This window comes from Anser cygnoides, chromosome 5, assembly GCF_040182565.1.
Source record: "Anser cygnoides isolate HZ-2024a breed goose chromosome 5, Taihu_goose_T2T_genome, whole genome shotgun sequence".
In the NCBI taxonomy this organism is placed as follows: Eukaryota; Metazoa; Chordata; class Aves; order Anseriformes; family Anatidae; genus Anser; species Anser cygnoides.
The window spans coordinates 20,506,503-20,525,942 of NC_089877.1; the positions used below are offsets into that span (position 1 = coordinate 20,506,503).

Sequence of the window (19,440 nt, forward strand, 5' to 3'; positions counted from 1 at the left end):
TCCTCAGCCTGTCTCACCCTGCCAAGTAGGACCCGAGCTTCAAGAAGAGGAGTGCCCGTTCTCAACCTCGTCTCTTTGGTGTCTTTCTCTCCTTTCCCAGGAAGAAACCAAACTGGAAAAGAAGTGACTGAAAAAAAAATTAAAGAACGGTTTGAAGGAACAAATCCATTTCTTAACAAGATCAAGTTGGAATTAAATGGCTGATAAACAGATCAGGTAACTTTTTTTAAAAATGTTAAGTTGTTGGCTGTGCTTTGGATTTTTCTGTTGACGTATTTCAAACTCAATCCCTTTTGTGATACAGGAGGTTGGAGAAAAACACCTGAGCATCACTTCCGACCTTAAACAGCTTTGACTTCTTCTCTGCTCCTTTCTTACCTTCGTTTTTTTCTTTCATCTCTTATTTCTCCTCAGCCATCTCTTAGTATGTGTCTGCCATGTTGTCGCATCTCTGCTTCCTCAAGCTATTTTTCTCACTGCTTTTTATTTCTCTCCTCTGCTTTTGACCTTTCATGAGCCCATTGCTTTTTGCTTCCTCTTCCAAAGGTCAGCTTGACCTGCTGACTTCAGCTGCTGACATCAAGGGAGCAAAGCCAGTTCCTTGACCAGCTGCGGATCCAGTGCTTGTCAGTACAAGGTCCGCATAGATGCAGCCTTGTGCCCTTCTTCTAAAGCCACTCAATGCTTGAGTGATTGCAGGAACATGAAGTGCCAACAATAATTGGTGGCACTTAAGTGCACAGCAGGAGCTTAAGAGCGTTGGTCCCAGCATATGCAAAGGCTGGATCTGAGTCCTGTCTGCAGATGAACTGGGATGTGTTTTCTCAAAAGACACCATTGTCCCCTTAGCTCACTAAGATCTGTGCCAGTGCTAAGCTGGGTTGAACTTTCTGCTGCTTGTGAAGTTGTCCAAGATGAATGACTCCTGTCTGCCATGGGATTCCTCTCGTTTTGTTGTGTTTGGTTTTTTTTGTCGCCTTTTTCTGATGTTTGCCTTTCCAGGTTATTAGCTCAGGACAGGAGGGAAGCAGGTAGCCTGGATCAGTGGGGGAATGAGGCCTGGTGACAGAGGACCGGGATTTGGTAACAGCTGAAGGCTAAAGGAAAGAGGGCTGCCCCTTCTTAGGGTTTGCCATGATTAGGATATCTTCCTGCCCACCTTCCTCCTGCAAATGAAGGCAGTCCTGAGCTGCGCTGATAACGAGGCAGCACTGCAGTGTTCCTGTGCCTAGATTTGCCTGCCACCAGTTACCCAATCTGGAGAGCACGTGGCGTTCTCTTATGCCAACGAAGGGCACGCTGAGATTCACCTCCGTGAAGCCTGACGGGTGCCTGTCCCTGGTAGCCTCAGCAGAGCACCGAAAGCAGATGTCCCTGCCCATTCTGAAGGAAGGGGAGGTGTCCTGTAAGGTCTCCTCCAGCCTCCCGATAGCCTCCTGGCAGTGTGAACACAGGCCTGCTGGCTACAGGGGCTAGTTAGAAGGGCTCAGGGGGAGCCCCGGGAGAAGTGGGATGTTTCTCTCTCCCTTCTAGCGTAAAACTGAGCGAGTGGCTTTATTCACGTGGCAGCCTGTGTTAGCTCCATTGCACTAAGCGCTGTGCACGTGGGCCGTGAGAGGCAGGGGCTGTGTAGAAGATAAAAAAGGAGAGAGAGCACGGGGTAGTCTCATCCTGGGAGAGAGCAGAGAGCACCAAGGTAAAACATGGAGTGACTTAGTCATAAAGGAAAAAGCTTTTGCTTCAGCTGTGGTGCCCAGCTCTGTCTGATCCTTGGTTTCAGGTTCCTCTCTGTGCCCCGATTCCTTTCCCTTTTCCTGCTCAGGTCGTCCCTGCCGTCTGTGGGACCGTGAGTCTGTAGCAGTCACGGCCAGCCAAGCTGAGGACATCCTTCTAAGCTTGGATAACACACCGAACACCTCCTCCCTTGCAACACAGGTCTGCCATCCTGTCGTCATGCTAAAGCAAAATGAGCTTAACACCAAAAGGCCAAAAGCGACAGCAGCACTTTGCTGCAAGGTGAGATCAAGGGCACTGCATTTCCGCAGTTGTGCTCGTGTAACTTTATCTGAGGGTTTCACCAGACACCACCACACGCTGTCTGCACCGGTCTCCCTCTGCAGTGCTCGCGGGGGAACCTGCATGCCTGGGTGCAGATGCAGCGGGAGGCTCGAGCAAGGATTTGTCGTCCACAGGTAGGGTGAGAAGCTCTGTGCAGCCCTGCAGCCTGTGTTGCCCCAGGTGTTTGGCTTGCCCAGGTTTATCAAACTGTCCCCCTTTTGTGCTGGGGTCTGCGCTGAAATCAGTGAATCTTTTGCACCCAGTGTGCCAGCAGGCAAGATGTTTGCCATGTGCCTGTGCCTCGCTCCCACCTGAGGTAAACCCTGGGATGATTTCACTGTTGGAACAGGTTGAGAGAGGCAAGGATCTGCCTGCCCCGGGTGTCTCAGAGACACTTAGAGAAGTGGTGACAGCACTGAGGCTGGAAAGAGTTATGGGTAGCATTTGTAACCTGCCAGCAGTAAATTCAGAGCTGAATTTGGGGAGGCTGATGTGATCCTCTCTTGAAATAGCCTCCTGTCCAATGCAGCTTCCATCCTGCTGCGCTTTTATTTGGTCCGTAACCTCCCCTTTCAGTGTAACTGGGGGTTAGATGAGGAGAACGCTGTGAAGCTTGCTTACTGCTTGAAATTTTCCCATGTCCTGAGACAAAACGAGCACAGGAGTTTGCAGGCACGTCTATTCCCTCCTCCAGCCGTGGTGCAAAGATCCCTGAGGCAGCAGTCTCAGGCTGGTGAGATCTTAGTCTGGCCCAGCGCTGAGCTCATGCGCTGACTCGGGCCTGGCTTTCGAACACGCTGTGCTTGATTTAATCTCAGTCAGCACCGTCTTGCTTCTGGATGTGGGCTGAGCCTGGGTCTGCCTGCCCATCCTTGGCACCTCTTCTTCCAGCTGTGCCAGCCCCGGGGCTGCGCGTGCACGTCATGTGGGGAGGAGGAAGGAGCTCTCGCTGCCAGAGAGCAGGAAGGAATTTCCTGGAGCGCCAAGTTCCTGCTTAGCACTTGCAGGCAAGACTTCTCTTATCCCATCCCTCTTTTGTCTGCTCCCCCCAGCGAGATCTCATGTAGCAGCCCGGAGTCTCCACGCCCTGAGTTTCGCAGGTCATCGTGTTGTGCGATGCGTTCCGCTCGCCCAGCTGCAATCCAGGGCTGCTGCCAGCCGTGGGTTTAATATCCGACACATCCCGTGCCCAGGGAGCCATATCCCCTGCTTTATTGGAGGGAGCTGACTCAGACAGGCTTCCTTTGTCTCTGTGCACAGTGGTTTATCGAGCATGTAAGTGCCGGCTGGCCGTTTGGAGTAATTGAATTTGCTGGGAACTTGTGTTGCGCTGCTCTGCTGCTCACTCCGTGCCGCCTGCGGATTCCAGGAATTCCCCCTGGGAACAGGAAGGCGAGTGGAAAAAGCCCCGTGTCTTTGAAGCACGTGCACCCAGCCGGGTTTTGATGTCCCTGAGGAGGACGAACTCACGTCTCCACATCAGGGTGTGCTGGGCCAGCCCGCCGAGTGCCTCTGCCACCGGTGTCTTTTCCTCCCGGCGGCGGGTCTGGAAACAGCCTCATGGATCCGCGGCTGGCTGCGCTTCTGCCGCGCTCTTTCCCACATAACGAGAGCAGCTGACGTGTCACGAACCTCTCGTTAGACCTGTATCTGATTGCAGGGCTGGAAGTCACTTGCCGGTAAACCTGCGGGTCGGATGCCATCAGGCCCTAACTGAAGTCTGTCTGCACGGAGGACCGGCCAGCACTCTGCCTTTCCTCTGGAGGCAGCAAAAACCCTTGGGTCCTGGGGAACTTCCAGTTCCTGGCTCCCTGGCATTCGGATCTAATCCTGGGTTTCATGACGTTCAGGGCTGGCGTGAATGCCGTTTTTAACCTTGTGCCTGTGCAGCCCATAGCCTAGGGCCCAGCTCTCCTCGTGGGCAGCGTTCTCCTGAGCCAAGTAAGGGCTCTACCTGGACCCCGTCTCCTCCTTCCAGGAATGAGTTCTGGATGCCTCCCAGCACAGCTCACTGGGGTTTGGGGCTCAGCAGCTCGTTGGGCAGGGAAAGAGGCAAGGAGAAGGGCTGGATTTGGGGAGCACCACTTCTCCTTCCCTGTTCCACCCGTCAGCGACTGTGAGGTTTGACAGACATCCCTGAGACTGCGGACCAGGTCAGATCCTGGCGACGTCCCATCCTGTTCCTCCGCGTGGCTTAAAGGAAGAGCTCAGAGGATGCTTCGTCTTGCCTGGAAGCTAGGGGAACAGCGAGACGGGGTTTCTCCTTGCTCTTAGCGATGCGTGGCTTAGCTGTTTGGCTCCCACTTCACCGCGCAGCAGTTTGTCCTGGGGCTGCGTGCTCCCTTCCTCTCCTCCTTCCTGCACAGCAAGGGCTCGGCTTTGCCTTGCTTTTGCTCCGTGGGTTTCAGGTGGGCAGCCTCATCACCCAGCGAAGTGTAAATTGTCTGGTCACACGGAAGAGCCACGTTCTTTCCTCTTTCCCTCCCCTGGCGTTGTCTCAGCACTAAGACATCTCTTTCTGTGTCTTGTCCCTTCGCAGTTTACCTGCCAAGCTGATCAATGGAGGGATAGCTGGGCTGATCGGGGTCACCTGCGTGTTTCCCATTGACCTGGCAAAAACTCGCCTGCAGAACCAGCAGAATGGCCAGCGGATGTACACCAGCATGTGAGTACTGCCTCCACGGGCAGCTGCCCCCGGGGCTTTTGGTGGGGAATCCTTCCACCTTGTTACCTCTGCCAGGTGAGCTCGGCATTTCTAGGAACTCGGCGTTCCCCAGGAAAGCCAGGGGACCATCTCAAAGCAAGCTGTGCTAGAACAAACAGAGCAGTTATTCCGGCTGCTGAGCCCAGCAGGTGAGATCTCTGCTGAGGGCACGGCTATTTGTGTCCCTTGCTTGGGAGCAGCGTGTTCTCTGCTTGTCAGCACCGCCCAAAAGGGCAGGGGGGGCTCAGGACCAAAGCACAAGGACCCTGGTTCGCTTCTCTGCCGAGCCACAGCCAGGTGCACGAGGGAGTCTCTGGCTCTCTTCCACTTCTGTGACTGTCAGATTAGAGGTAACAATCCTTCCCTTTGCTGTCAGCTTTGAAAAGGAAAGAGTAACCCATTCCTGGTCTAGAGCACCGCAATGCGGCCCTTCTGAAGGCTCACGGGTGGTGGAGGGTATTGGGGTGATGGGATATTGTAGTACCCCATCAGTCTTGTGTCCAAAAAATCGTGCTGCAGGCTGTAGGAAAAGGAGGCACAAATGCATTCAGCCCTCCAAATTCCCCCGTGGTTTGTGAGATGCTTAGGGCCGTGTGTCTGCCGTGGGAGCGTGTGCTGCCCTTCACACAAGCTGCTTTAGCTCAGGAACCAGAGGCAGGCCTTGCTTTTCAAAAACTGATGGTGTCATTGAGGGGAGAGAGGGGTCTGGGACTGAAGATGTGCGTCCTATCCTCCCGCCATTTTGTTCAGAAGCAGTGCCACTTGCTCCCTGCTCTTCCACACCGGTTATTTTCCTCTTCCCTGCCCAGGAGATTTTGGAGCAGAGTGGGAATGGGAAGGAAAAGCTCTCTGCGTTGAACATTTTAGTCTCTGGGCCTCCTTGCTCTAGCCGGTGACTTGTAATTGTGCAGGAGTTTGGTTCTGCTCAGCTCCAAAGACCTTTAGCATCAGGGGAGTGTGGGATTGGTTGATGAAATAAATTATATAAATCTTCCCTTGAAAGAGCCAAAGACACTTTGAAGCAGCCCTGAGGAGCCAGAGAGAGCTGAGCTTTCGGCTGTGCTGCCCCACACATTGCCCCGCATACTTTTAGCTGGCACCTAGCTCCCTTCTCCAGGGGAGAGGAAGGGAGCAAGGCTTGGCTCCGTGTCCCTGCTGCAGCTCAGGGGGCTGGGAGTGATGCTCAGGCCTTACAGCCGCGTGGCAGGTTGCGTGGTGTGGAGGCAGCTCTTCCCGCTCCCTTCCCTGCTGCAGCTTGCTCAAAGCAGCACCGTTGGCTCGGGGAAAGCGCCTTGCTTCCAGCAGCACATGGGAAGAGCCCCATGAGTTACAGGCGAGAGGTGCCCTGAGTCCTGGGGCTGCAAATGGACGTGGGGGCTACCCCAGGGAAGAGACGGGTGCGTGCAATCTGCAGGAGTGGGACAGACGGGGCCCCAAAGGATGTGGGGGTATGGTATTGGAGAGCAGGGAAACTCACCGCCTCGGCTGGCAGCGCTGCAGGATGGGCTCCTTGCAAATAACGTGTTGCCCTAGAAACCATCTTGGCCAAAGCAGGCAAAAAAGCCCTGGAGAGAAATCTGTATTTCGTTCTCTCCCACCTCAGCATTACTGCAGAGCGGATGTGGATCTTCCTCCTTATGCTGCCAAGTCTCTCAGAAATGTATTCTCGTTTTAATCAGCTACATTTCCCTTATTACTCCTTAAAATGCCTTTTGCTCCTGGATAATTCACACGTGCACGGATGCATGCACACCTATCCTGCTACAGCCACATCAAGCACCTGACCCTTCCCAGAGACTCCAGAGCAACCTTCAGCCAGAGCCCAGCTTTCATGCCGCCGTGGAGGATCTGGATTTCTTAGACATGCGTGTGTGCTTTCAAAGGGCTTTAAGCAATTCCGACACCCTGCGGAGCTTTTAGGTTAAAAGGGAACGCAGCGGAGGCAAAGAAGGTGACGGCTTTCCCCTGGGAGCTGACCTCCGCGGTGCCCTGCCGCTCTCTCCGTAGGCGAGAGCCCGAGCGCTCGCTGCCTGCCTGCCGTGGGAGTCAGCATGCTAAAAGCCAGCGCTTTCAGCCGAGCGGGAGGTCGCGGATGGCTGAGCGCTCAGGTCACCCCGTGTTTGCATGCCCTGTGTCAGATTTCATGGAGTAAGTCAAGCGGTAGGCGGGCTGGGCCCCCTCTCTGCTTCCCTCTGCCGAGCTGGATTGAAAAACATGGCGCACGGGGATCTGATCGTCAGGGCATCTCGTGTGCGTTTGCCATGGGGGACCCTGAATAAACAGCCCTCGCAGCGACATTTTTCCCTTTTGTATGTCTAGAAAGCAGACAGCGTGTGCGGGGTGAGACGGGGGTTTCAAAGCCCCGGTGAATTAGGGGCTGAAGTTGGGCTCGGGGCTGAACAATGGGGCATTCAGCGCCTGACGCCGGTCCCTTCCCGGCTCGGGGTTTTGCTGACAGATTGGAAATGAAAACCACTCAGAGAGATTTGTCCCGTTGCCTCTGCTCCCAGCCGCCTTTGAGCTCCCGTGGTTTATCTCTCTCTGTTCTGTTTGCAGGTCCGACTGCCTCATTAAAACAATACGCTCGGAAGGCTACTTCGGCATGTACAGAGGTAAGAAAAGCTGAGGGAGGCAGGCACCTCGCTCCTCTAGCCCAGCACGGCTTCTGCACTGGAAGCTCTGCTGTGGGAGGAAAACGAGGGAGAAGCCCGGACTTTCTGGCTTGCAGCACAGTAACCTAGCAGTAGCCACAGCTGTTGGCAGCTGTTTCTGCAAGTAAACTCCTCCACACCAGGTGTCCGCTCAGCTCTCTGCTGAGGGATTGAGTCCTCCCCATGCGTGTTTTGGTGTTAAACCTTGCATTTTCTGAAGTTCCTCTTTACTAGCAGTTTGCATGAAGCCGCTGGACCTCGTCCGAGGACTGTAGGTGTGCGTTTCCCACCTTGGGCACGGTAACTTTTGTCAGAGGGATGGTAGCAAACTTTTTGAAGTGCTTCAGCTTGTGGTCGGTAATTGAATTTACGTAAAAGCCCTCTACCAACGTGGCCAGGCCTGCTGTCCCATCTAGTTGGTAGCTTGTGTCCAAACCTGGCTGGCTCAAGCATGCCTCGGGGCTTTGCTGGAGTATTAAGACAAGCCGCAGTTAAAAAACAAACAAACAAACAAAAAACTACCCCCAGAAAAAATTCCCTTGGGGCTGTCCAAAAATCAGAGGTTGGCTCATGGCGGTCTCCAGCTGTTCTCCCCGTGTGCTAACCTGCTGTAAATCTCCTGGCCCCTGGGCTTGGGCTGACGCCTTGCTGTCAGCGGATCCTCTGCAGCTCCCGAGGAAATGCGGACGCTGTGGCCACCCGACATGGGACGTGGGACGTGGGACGTGGCGCTGGCTGCTGAGGCAGCAGCATCTCTTGCCCAACTCGCTGGCGGGCGTTTCGGGGGAGTGGGGTGGATGCTGGGGGTGGATTGGCTGCTTTCGGGCAGCTCTCCTGGGGGCAGGCGACAAGGCAAATAACCCCGAGGGGGCCTGGCAAGCTCCGTGCTGAGTGCCAGCACAACGCCTTCCCGCTTGCCTTTTCCCAGAAGCGGGCTGCTCCTGGGTTCCCAGCCAGGAACGAAGCCTGCGTTGGCTTTGGCCATAAAAATCCAGCTGCAGGCTGCTTTCTGGGGAGCGGAAGGAAGAAGTTGTTCCTGGGAGCTTGCAGGGGAGATCGTAGGGTTGTCAGGGCTTTTGGGAGAGACCGCTCAGTCCTGCAAAGGGCAGGGATGTGCATCTCCAGGCCGCGTCTCGCTCCCAGGCAGAAATCTCGAAGAGGACAGAGGGTTTTGCTTAGCACTTGTTTTTCCCACCTGTTGTTTAGGAGCTGTTACGAGGCCGGTTGGCTTGGCCCATGTCTCACTAACCTTGTACTGCCCTGTTGGGAGAGCTGGGAGTGGCTCGAGCCTCTAACGACTGAATGGGGAGCTGGCTTTGGATGAGGGTTTTATGAACAGCTCCAGCTCCTTTCTGAAATTCATACATATTTCTGCACGGCCAGCATGCTAAGGGGGGTGAGCTGACATGAGGAGCCCTTCCCTCCCTCTCAGGGGAGGTAAAACACATCCAAGATGCGTGAACAGCACGAGTGCTTTTCTGGGAAGAAGGTGAAGAGGTGGCTCAGCCTTGCAGGCAGTGGGAGATGGAAATGAGACGGTGGGACTGCTTCTTGCCCCTTCCTTCTGTCCCCGTGCCCCAGCAGAGGTTGCTCTGTGACTCACAAGCTCTTACTTCCAGCCCGCCAGCCGAAGCTGGGGGGGCTGTGTGTTAACGTGCTGGGGGGGCAGCGGCTGCGTCCCACGGAGAGTGCCAAGCGTGTCAGTCATCCCTGCAGGGCGCTTGTCCTTCGTCGAAGGGCACAGAGGGGCTGCTCGGGGCCAGCCATTCCCGCGGGGTGACTTCGGGCCTCTCGTGCCTGCGACCCAAAGCTTCTCGGCGCAGGCAGGAGCGAGGTTTGAGCTTGTAGGCTGCTCTTCTGCGGGTCACCGTGTGCTTCCTTCATGGGGTACGTGTGGGCAGAGGCTCCCTGCTCTGTAGGAACAGCCCACAGCAAATCGTCTGGTGTACAAGGCAAGTCCCACAGCTATTCTGAGAGCAGCCGTTTAGCCTAGCTGGCAGGAGCCACGGGCCCAGGCCAGGCTGGGAAGTGCCCTTTGCTGCGGGTGACGTGTGGTGTTTAGCTGCACCTTGGCTGAATATATTCATAGCACAGTGCTACAGTAGTGTGTCAGCCTTCCCTGGCCTCTGCTAATAATATCTGCTGTGTCACCCCCCCATTCACACGCTGCCTGCCAAAATTACCCTGGACTGCCAGGGTCATGCTAAGTTTTCCAGGCTTCGGCGTATCCTATAGATATTTGGGGTAATTATCTTTATATTGCCCTGGTTCTACCTGTTCACTCCCCGTCTTGCTCAGTTCTGTTTTGTTTCTGACGTCCTCAGTGCGGAGCTGCCTCCATTTTCTATCCCAAGGAACCACGAGCTGTGTTTTTCCATGAGGTGGTACAGCAAGGTGAGGTGTGCCCTCCTCCCCCGTTTGTGAATGAGCTCAATTTAGGGATCATAAACAAGAGCACCAGTCCTACACCGGGGGTCAGAAGAGTGACTCAAGCCCCCTCTTGTTCTATAGGGCTTCCATGAAAAACGTGGTTAATAGCAAAACCTGAGGCTCGGGGAGAAAAGGGCACTTACAGGTTCTGCTGGCAAACAGCTAACTGTTTTCACCTCTACCTACCCGATTTCATTCTTTGTGGTGCTTCCCTACTTCTTTGCAAAATATATTATTCTTAATGATTGCAATTTATTTCGCATTCTGGTTGCCTGCCATTGCTTCAGGTACACGCAGCGTTGCCTATAGGCCAAGATTAGCTTTTAATTAGGAACATGCAGTTGTTGGCATAGCTAAATTGAAGAGCTATGAGGTTTTTTGAAGAGGTAGAAAACACCTTGGAAAGCAGACAGCCAACAGCTGAAGTATCTAATTTCTCCTCCTCCTCCAGTGGCTCAATGCTGCTGTGGATTACTGAGGGCAGGGATTATCCATTCTCTGCTAAGCAGCTTTGCTGATAATATCAGAGATGGAGGAGAAAACCCAGGTTCATTTAACTTTTCCCTGCCTTTTCTGTATTTTCTTTTTCGCTTGCTGCCACACAGCATTGCTCTGTATTTTCCGCAGAAGCTGGCTGTGGCTGTCAGAGAGGGAGAACCGTGTCGCAGTGCCCAGGCACGGCCGTTTTCTTGCTGTGACTTCCCACACGGTGGAGATGTGTCCTCTGGGCAGAGGAGATGGGTTCAAGGATGCCCGCGTGATGCTCCCATGGAAAGGTCCCCCTGAGCCTGTGTTTAGGCTGTCTGCAAGTACCGAGCAAAGCTCTCCTTTGCTTTCCAAAGTGGCTGGAGCTCAGCGTGCTTCAGCGTGGGCAGGGAAATCGTAGTCATCCACTGCGGGACTTTTTGAGCTGTAAGATTTAAAAGGAGGAGAATATTGGAGCACTAACCTGATGGTGCAAAACCCCGTGTGCTCAGACGGGGCTAGCCGGGCGGCCCGCTGCCCCCGGGGCAGCTTGCACGCTGCATGCCCTGCTGTTGTGTATCGCTAATGCCCGGCTCCAGCGGGCAGCCAGGCCGTGCAGGCTGTTGGTTGTGGCAGGCACAATGCAGGGATTTGCTGCTTGGTGCTTCTGACAAAAGGGAGTTCAGCGGGTGGGGGGAGCGAAGGATCGTGCGCGCCCCTGGTTCCCAGCGAGCCCAGCCCAGCCGTGGTGCTGGGAGGGGAATTTCTGCACACCAGGGCTCGGCTCGGGGTGGACAAAAAGCTCAGCAGCCCCACGGAGCAGCTGCTCTGAGGGTGACACCCAGTGGTGATGCACAAATGGGATCATCAGACCCCAGGGGTCGGTGCAGAGCTGGCTGGAGCCTCTGCAGAGAACTAGTGGCCTTCAGCCACGAGGCAGCAGCACACGCAAGAAGGGGAGAGTTGTGCTTCCCAGTACCACAAAGTATTTGCAAAGGAGTTGGGACTGGGTTTTAATCCAGCTTGTGCTCCTTTCCTGATCCTCCATTCTTCTGAATTCATAGCAGTGCATCCTTGGATGGGGGAAAAGGATGCGTGGCGGGGGTAGTGCTGAAGCTAAGGAAATCACGAAAAGCACGTTACAGACGGAGCAGAGACGTGTCACGGTTCTTCAAAACTTCAGCGTGTTGGGAGGCAGGGACCCTTTTCATTTCCAGAGGTGTTTTGGGCGGCTAAATCCCGTTGGTGCATTGGGAGCTCTCTCACATCTGGCCTTGTATTTTGCAGCTCCTGCTAAAAAATTCCTGAATGATCCAGTTAACTGTTCAGCCCTTCACTTGCATTCTCCAATGGGCTTTTCCTCTCTTCCTCTCCTAGGAGCTGCGGTGAACCTGACTCTAGTGACACCAGAGAAGGCTATCAAGCTGGCAGCCAACGACTTCTTCCGGCATCACCTCTCCAAAGACGGGTGAGCAGGGGGTGCAGACCTTTAGCATCCGACTGAAAAGACACGAGCCCTCAGCACAAGGCTCCTGAGATGTCTGGGCAGAGGTGGAACGGGGCGATGTGCTGACCTTGAACAGCTCAGCCAGCGATTGCGTTTGAGCGAAGGACGTAATGTCTAAAACTGGAAGTGAAAAGCACTTCACTGGATGACTGCTTTTTATTCGAGCTTCTAAAAATACTCCTAGATCTTAGTCAAGGTTAACAGATCCAGGGTTTGTAAGCAGAGTGTTTGAGAGGAACCCAGTGGGATGGCTGCTCAAACAGCTGCTGGGAGGCCCCTTGTCCTCAGCGTCCCATTGGGCGCTGTTCTGCTCTTTCTGGCTCTTCAGTGACTGTAGCTTAAACAGATGGCAACCCAAATTCTGTAGACCCCGAACTTAGCACCCTCTCGTCCTTTTGTAGCTTGAAAATAATTTCAGGGAGGTGAGAAGAGGTGACGAATGAACCCAAGTTTGACAAAGGGCACTCACTAGCAGTGTTGCCCAGCAGCTGATCAGCATCTAAATGCTGAAGGAGTAAGATTATCTGTTTAGTTTGAGTGGGGTGGGGTGGGGGTTGGTTCCTGTGAATTAAATGCCAGTAAAAGATGCTAGTTGGGCAGTTGAGAGGAGCTGGAACCTGAATATTTAACGCTGTTTTCACCAAGATACTTCCCTTGCAATTCAGAGGACGCTTGTGTCCCCCTTCAGGCCAAGAGCTCTCTCCAGCAACAGCCAGTGAAGGGTCCAGCAAGGGAACTGCCTCAAGTCCTTAGTGACAGGGTTAGAAAACAGCCTGCCCGGGATATGAGCCTGACTTACCCCAGCAGGGATGGGGAAGAGCCTCCCTGCAAACGCAGAGCTCTGCCACAGTCGCTTGGTTTAACGCCTTCCCGTGCCGTGCCATGCCGTGCCGTGCCGACCTCCACTGCTGCAGGTCAGAGGGGCTCGACCACTTCAGGGGAGCTTGCAGGTTGACACGGGTTGAGGATCTGGGCCGTTCATGCACCTCCCGTTTCGTTCTGCAGTCTTTTTAAGTAGCACTTGCTGTACGTCTGCGTGACTCACCGGCTCGCAGCTGTTTGCGATTGTCTGCCTCTTCAAATAGCATCCCCGTGTACCCTGCACAGAGGGTGGGAGGTGGAGATGTCCTCCTCGCTGCTTGCTGCTTCCGAGTGCCGGGTCTGATCCCTGCGGCACACACACAGCACGGCGGGCCCTGACGTGCTGCCGCAGCCAGGAGCACAGCTAGCTCTTTGCCACTGTTTGTGAAATGAGAGTTTAAAAAGGTTGTGCAGGGAGAAAGAGAGCGCCAAGCTGCTCTGTACACCTTGTGCCAGCACCGAGAGAGATTGGCCTGTGGAAGAAACCAGAATGACGACATAGTCAGCATCCTGGAAGAGCAGTCACTGATGTGATGCTTCAGCCCTTAAAAAATGACATGCCTGGCAGTTAAGGTCCTGCACCAGGGAAGGAAAAGGCTTCCTTACAAGACGAGTGTGTGTGTCTGGCTCTCGGTGCTTAGGCAGGCTTTGAGCTGGTGTTTGGGTAAGTGGGACAGCGCCGCGTCCACAGGGAGCTGAGGACAGGGCTTCAGACAGGCCATCTGCTGTGGCCCTGAAACTGGGATCTAGGTGGAAGGTATGGTGCATGCTGTGACCTTGCTTAATGCACGGGGAGCAGAGGTGGACTGAAGAGGCCGTGGCATTACCAGGGAGCATAAGGGCCCCGAGAAGCTGCAAGGCAGCTGCATGTCTTGGGATCCTTTAGCTCCATGTGAGGAAATCCCAGGCCTGGGGATTGAAGATGTAACCTGCTGGAGGGCTTGTGCCCAGCCGTGCTGTGGTGGCTGTGTGCCACCTTGCCTCTGGCAGTCCCCAGGGTCTGCTCCCATATGCAGCACGTATGACATAGGAGTGACAGCAAGGGGACACTTCCCTGGGTCACCAAACTGCGTGCCTGCCATGGGTTTGCCTTGCTCTTGCAGGCTCTTTGCAGTCAGCGGGTTTCTCCCTTGAGATGCGTCTGTCCCCTCCTCCCTGGCTGGTTTTGACAGAAGACAGGGCAGGATTAGCATCCTAACGCCTCTCCTCCTACTCAGGGTAAAGTAGGTTATATACCTGCTAACACACCTCAAGGCAGGGATACCTATTTCACAACTGAACCAAAGCCCAGGCACGAACAACAAAATAGCCTGCGGGTAGAGAGGTGAAGACCGAAGCTGCTTGGCGTGTCAATTGATGGATATGGCTTCATTTATAGGTATATAATTACGGTTAAATGGTGTGAAGTACAGCAGAGGGAGTTCGGCTCGGTGTAAGGACTGGTTTTTCACAGTGAGTGGTTTTTCATGGCCACCAAGAACTTGGTTGAGCTTCACCAAAGCCCTTTTCGCACAAGGCAGGCTACCCGCTGTACATTCACAGCATGCCGTGCTCTTAGACCAGCATCCTAAAGGATGTGATTGCCGTCAGGTCTGGGGCTTTTCTGACTCAGAGAGCTGCAAAAGTCTCCTAGATCTATTTGACGTTGAATGCCTTCATTGCTAAGCTTCTAGCACTTGTCTTGCTTGAAATGTGTTGTTTATCAGATCCGTGTCTGATAAAATGTGCACGTTTTATCAGTATTTGCTGATTAAAATTTGCTGAGTGTGTCTTCCACGTGCAAGTGGAAGAAGCACGTGTGGGCAGCAGAAAATGTGGCAAATCCAGCATGACTCAAAATAGCCTCAAGATATGCAGCAACTGTTAGCGTGCCTTTTTTTTTTTTTCCTTTGAAAAACTTTGTGTTGAAATGAACCTGCTTTTAAACTGCTAGAAGAAGAAAGTGGCACAAAGCCTGTTTCCAAGAGGCCAGATGGAAAACACCCATGATGTAGGAAGCTCCTGGCTGCGAATTGCTGAACGAGTATTTTGGGGATGCATCACTGCAGGTTTGTGCTAGACTCCCTTTTTTCTTTTTTTTCTGGCCGTGCTCTTGGATGCTTCAGGTGGTGGGATATTGGGGCTGCAGGACCGCAGGCGGGACCCCTGCCCCTGCTGGTTACCTGTCTCCCCGAGCCTGGAGGTGGCTGTTCCCGCAGGCCTCTCCACCCTGGGATCAACTCAGGTGGGCTTTTCCAGTGCTTTTCCACTTCTTTTGGTACAAGAAATGTGTGTTCAGAGGCTAGGGGACGTAATTTCTGCTTCTTTTCCTGTTTCTATTTTGATGTTGAGGCCAGTGTGGCAGCTTGCTGCTAACACTTCTGGTTTCCAGAGGAAGCAAAACTTACTGCGCTCGCCTTCCCAAGCTGTCCTCATCATTTTGGACCAAGGAGGCTGGGGCGAGTTTTGTGAGCGCTGGAAAGCCCCTTCCTTGCTAACATTGCCTCATCTCGTGATTATTTTGGCCTTAGGGTCTCTGCAGTTCGCAGGACAACAGGCAGGAGGGACCCACAGAAGAGTCTTCATGGGGCCTCATTCCTGTCGTGCTCTGTGCTGGCTGCTCCCTGTCTCTGGGGAAGGCAGGATGGAGAGAGAGGGGAAAGCTCCTACCTTTAGGCTTCAGGAAACAGATGAGATTTTTTCTTTGCTTTCTGAAGCTGGCCACATTGAGAGACCCATAAACTCTTTTCTAGATGCAAGTGTGGCCTATAGTTTTTTTTTGTCCCCTTTGAATTTGGGTGTTAAGCACTGCCTAAACACCGGTCCCTTTAAAGTGTCCTATAAGGCTTCATGTTTATCTCCCAAGCGTTGAGTGCCAGACAGCTGCTGTTTGCCACGTGTTTGCCAGGTTTTGTTGCTCATTTCTAAGGCACGTGGTTAAATACTCTGCCTTGGCTGCGGTAAAAAGTGTCTCATGTCTTCTTATAAAAGGGATTTCTTGCTCATAAAAACTCTGCAGTGTTCCTGGATGAGTTTCCTGCCGCTCCTCTTCAAGGTGTGTTATTATGTATTCCCTAACCTCTCCTGTCATCTTTAATCTTTACCTTCACTTTATTTGCTGTTGTGGAGCAAATCTGCTGGCAATCTGCTGACTGAGCAGCTCAGGTTCCTAGGAAGGCTGGTACAATTGCGTCGTTTCTTTGCCAATGTCAGCAATTTTTCTTCCTTTCTGTCCCTCTTCTATTCTAGCTTTGCTTAGAGAAGAGAAGTAGCCAAGAGAGACAAGAGACAAGGCTCTTTTCCTGCCCTCCCATGCAGATATGGAGACTGGAACTTGTTCTCTGTTCCCTTGGAGGCTGGTACAGCCCCCCAGGGCTCCTTCCTCCATAGGCTCTTTTTTCAGGTGCTCCTGAAATACTCAGACCATCTCTTCAGTGGCATCTGTATAAGCAGCCATTGTATGGCCTGGCTGATCCTTAAGCTGCAAAATACACGTAGACAGACTTTGTAGACACACTTCAGAGAGAGGTTTTTGACTTAGGAAGGAGGAAGGATGCTGCCATTAGTCCTGCTGCTGAGCTGCTGTGTCATCTTGCACGCTGTCATGGGCCAAGGCAGTCTCTCCTTTAGCTATCCTCTGGATGTCCAGACACTTCTTTAATGCAGATAACCCTCATCCAACCCACTGGGACTTGCAGGTGGGAGGATCCAGCCCTTCCTTAAGAGAAAGAGCAAGTTAAGAGCTGCTAATCTTACCGTGTCTATTCAGGGATAACTATTTTGGGGATGCTCTTCTATTTAGGACGCAGAGGCACAGGGAGTTACAGCGGACTGAAATCGTAGTCACCGAAGGTCAGCCAGAAAGTAAGTGCACTTTCCCCTGTTAATCTGGAGGGAGCTGGAGGCGGGTGGTTTAACCACAGCAGGCACCCACGACAGGAGCACTGTCCTTGTTGAAGTCCCAGGTGCCCGTCCTGGGACAAAACACGGCGCTGTGCCCACGCTCAGCTTGCCCAGAAGCGTTGCTCTGCCCACCGTTCGCTTCCACGCATATTCATATTGGATTCAAACGCTTTGGGGATCTCCTGCCAGAGCAAACCTGATCGAGCAGGTGCAGCACACTCCCTTCCCCGTTGGGTTAGTCCATACATGCAGCACGGAGCTGCTGCGGCCGGAGGTAGGTTGGAGCATACCTGCAGGAGCGTTTGCCAGCGCGAGATTTAATCTGGTGGTTTTACCTGGAGCGGTTGCTGGGGTGGATCTGCCCCACAGCAGCGCTCCGCTTGGCTTCCCCGAGGCATTTGTGAGCTGGCAGGAGGAGTGGGAGAGAGGAGGGGGACAGGCTGGGGACAGTAACCCCTTGGGTGGCAGATGGAAACGTGTGGCTCTGCTGTGGGTGTTTCCTGGGTCAGGCTTTTCCTGCCTTTGGAAGGCTTGTCATGCTCATCCCACAGTGGCTGGTTCGGGTCCCTCCCTCATCCCTGGCAACTCCTACACAGGCAAGATTTTTCAGAAATTTTGGAAAAAAACCCTAGTCTGCTGCCCTTTCATATCGACATACCGATGCTTTCAGACTGGCTTTGGACTGATGCATTCCTCTTGAAAAACCCTAAAAATCTTTAGTTTCTGCTTTTTGACTTTGTCTTATTTTTCAGCTCTACTTTGAAACTTCAGTTTATATTGAACGTGAATTTGTTAGATTTAGCACCCTCTTGCTGGGATAAAAGATGGGTTCAACGTCTGTAGGACCAATTCCTTGCTGGGGTTGGGGCTTTTGAAGTTGGCTGAGACGTGCCACTTTCTAAGGCACTGAAGACAAGGCCCATGGTGCCTTAAAGCTGAAACCCCTATTGTCATCCAGAAGTGAACTCTTTTCCAACTCATTTTATGTGCAGACCGGTGAAGTTTTGCAATGGAAGTTTGACCCTTGTACGGTAAATTTTAAGCCTCCTGACAAAAGATTTGCTTATCTTGGTCTGCTGTTTTTTTTTTCCTGGACTCTCCCCAGGTTCCCAGGAGATGCAAACGAAAAGCCGAAAGCCCTTTTTCTAGCTGCTTTTGATGTACCTGTTTAGCATCTCTCTCAAATACACCCACGCGCGCCAATCCTTCACCGGGTCGCACTGGCGCAGCTCCATGGCACTCGGCCGAGCCGGGCTGCCTTCTGTTGGCTGGGGTGCTGGTCCGCAGAGAAACGCGGGGGGGCACGGCTTCCTGATCTTTTGAACTGGGTATCAAAGCTGTTCCTGTGGATGAAAGGCAGGAGCTGTGTGCTCCGGGGCTCTTTCTGGAGCGGGAGATGCTCTGCCTCGCAGAGCAGGGAGGGGGACTCTGCTCTAGGGGTGAATTTGGAAAGGGAGAGCTGTGAAATGTTCCTTCCTTCGGCCTCAAAGGAGAGCTCTATATTTAGAGACTGGTAATCCCTGCTGTGGCTTTGTGCCTCTAATCCCCGGCTCTGATGCCCTGCCTGGGGAAGATGAGGGCTGGAGGAGCGGGCGCAGCGGACGTGGCAGGCAGCAGGATCGCGGTGCACCGCCGCCCTCCTGGCAGTCCCGCCGTGTCCTGGGGTGCCCCGCGGCGGCATGAGCGGGGCTGGAGGGAGCCCGGGAGCGGAGCAGAGCAGCGTGCCCAGCCTGGGGGACCCCGAGCAAATCCCTAGTGCTGTCTGCTGCTCGGCACGCGGCGCTGACAGCTCCCAGGAGCAATTCAGACACCACTCATCACGCTCAGACCCAGCAGTTTCCACCCGCGGGATTCATCCGAAGGCTCAGGCTCATGTGTGTCATCGTCAATAAATGCTCGTGGGCTTTTAGGAAAGAGTTGCAGGCTCCTCTAAGCTGTGCTTCCTTCTTACCCAACAGAGACTGAAAGGCATTTCCCCTCCCTTTCCTATAGGGTTGGAACTGAAACTTCTGGCACACAGCGCTGCAGCTGTGCTGTGTGCATGCGTGTGAAACCCCTGGCTTGGTTTTGCAAGGGGATAGAGTGTAATGCTAGCAGATCGCCTTTGCCACGGCGTGGGGACTTGCATCACATTTAAAACAACAGAAAAAGAGCCCGTTTCCTCTGTCTGTGTGATTCATCTATGCTTTCTTTTTCCTCTTTTAAAAAAGGGATGGATCCTAAGCACTTTTTTTTTTTTAATGAAGTCAGTGATTTCTGGTGCCAGGGAGTGAGATTTTTATAGGGTGAGAACTCCTCAGTTTCTGAAAAATGACTCTTTCTGAGCATTTGCCTTCTGAGTTCCTCTTTTAGTCTCAGCTGGGATGTTTCATGGCTCTGGGAGGGGGACAGCTACGTTTTGTAAGGCAAGAACATGCCCCTGGTGCCCCCAGCTCTCTGGCACAGAATTGCGCAGAGCTGCAGTGCTGGGGGTCTGCCCCATCCCTCGTCCCTCAGGCAGGAGCAGTTTGGTGCCAAAGCTGCCGTTCCTGCCTTCGGGACACAGGTTGGGAAAGGGCAGCGAGGTGAAGAGGTGCCGAACCGCAGGGAGCTGCCTCCTTGACTCTCAGATCCACTTTTCACATACTCTGCTTCTGTCGGAGAAGTCGAAAGCAGTAACTTGGATTGTTTCGCCCTGTTCCTCGGCCTGTGGCCCCTGTTTGTTTGTGGGGCTGCTGTCAGTGTTTGAAGGATGAGGCCGGCAGGAGGAAAGCTGCTTACCTCCCTTCATGCCCCTTTCTGAAGGCCGTGCCCTGACGGCGCGGCGTGGCAACGTGCAGCCTTTGTGCGTAGGGTTCTGGGGCTGGTCAGGGTGGGCTCGTGGCTTTTTCTGAATACCCGCC

The 19,440-nt window shown here is 53.6% G+C and overlaps 1 protein-coding gene across 5 annotated transcripts in view; it reads left to right on the forward strand.

Moving 5' to 3' along the window:
• The window catches only part of SLC25A22 (solute carrier family 25 member 22), a 47,215-nt gene that overhangs the window by 22,369 nt on the left and 5,406 nt on the right, over nucleotides 1-19,440 (forward strand). For 3 of the 5 annotated variants that reach the window (XM_048058588.2, XM_048058587.2, XM_013174359.3), the window contains exons 2-5: nucleotides 101-216; nucleotides 4,598-4,723; nucleotides 7,319-7,374; nucleotides 11,686-11,776. In XM_048058588.2, coding sequence (XP_047914545.1) covers nucleotides 197-216; nucleotides 4,598-4,723; nucleotides 7,319-7,374; nucleotides 11,686-11,776 — 293 coding nt within the window. In that variant the 5' untranslated portion in view covers nucleotides 101-196. Of the gene's footprint in view, nucleotides 1-100; nucleotides 217-1,738; nucleotides 2,017-4,597; nucleotides 4,724-7,318; nucleotides 7,375-11,685; nucleotides 11,777-19,440 lie in introns of those variants that run through there. The other 2 variants (XM_013174358.3, XM_066997985.1) reach the window with 2 other exon arrangements.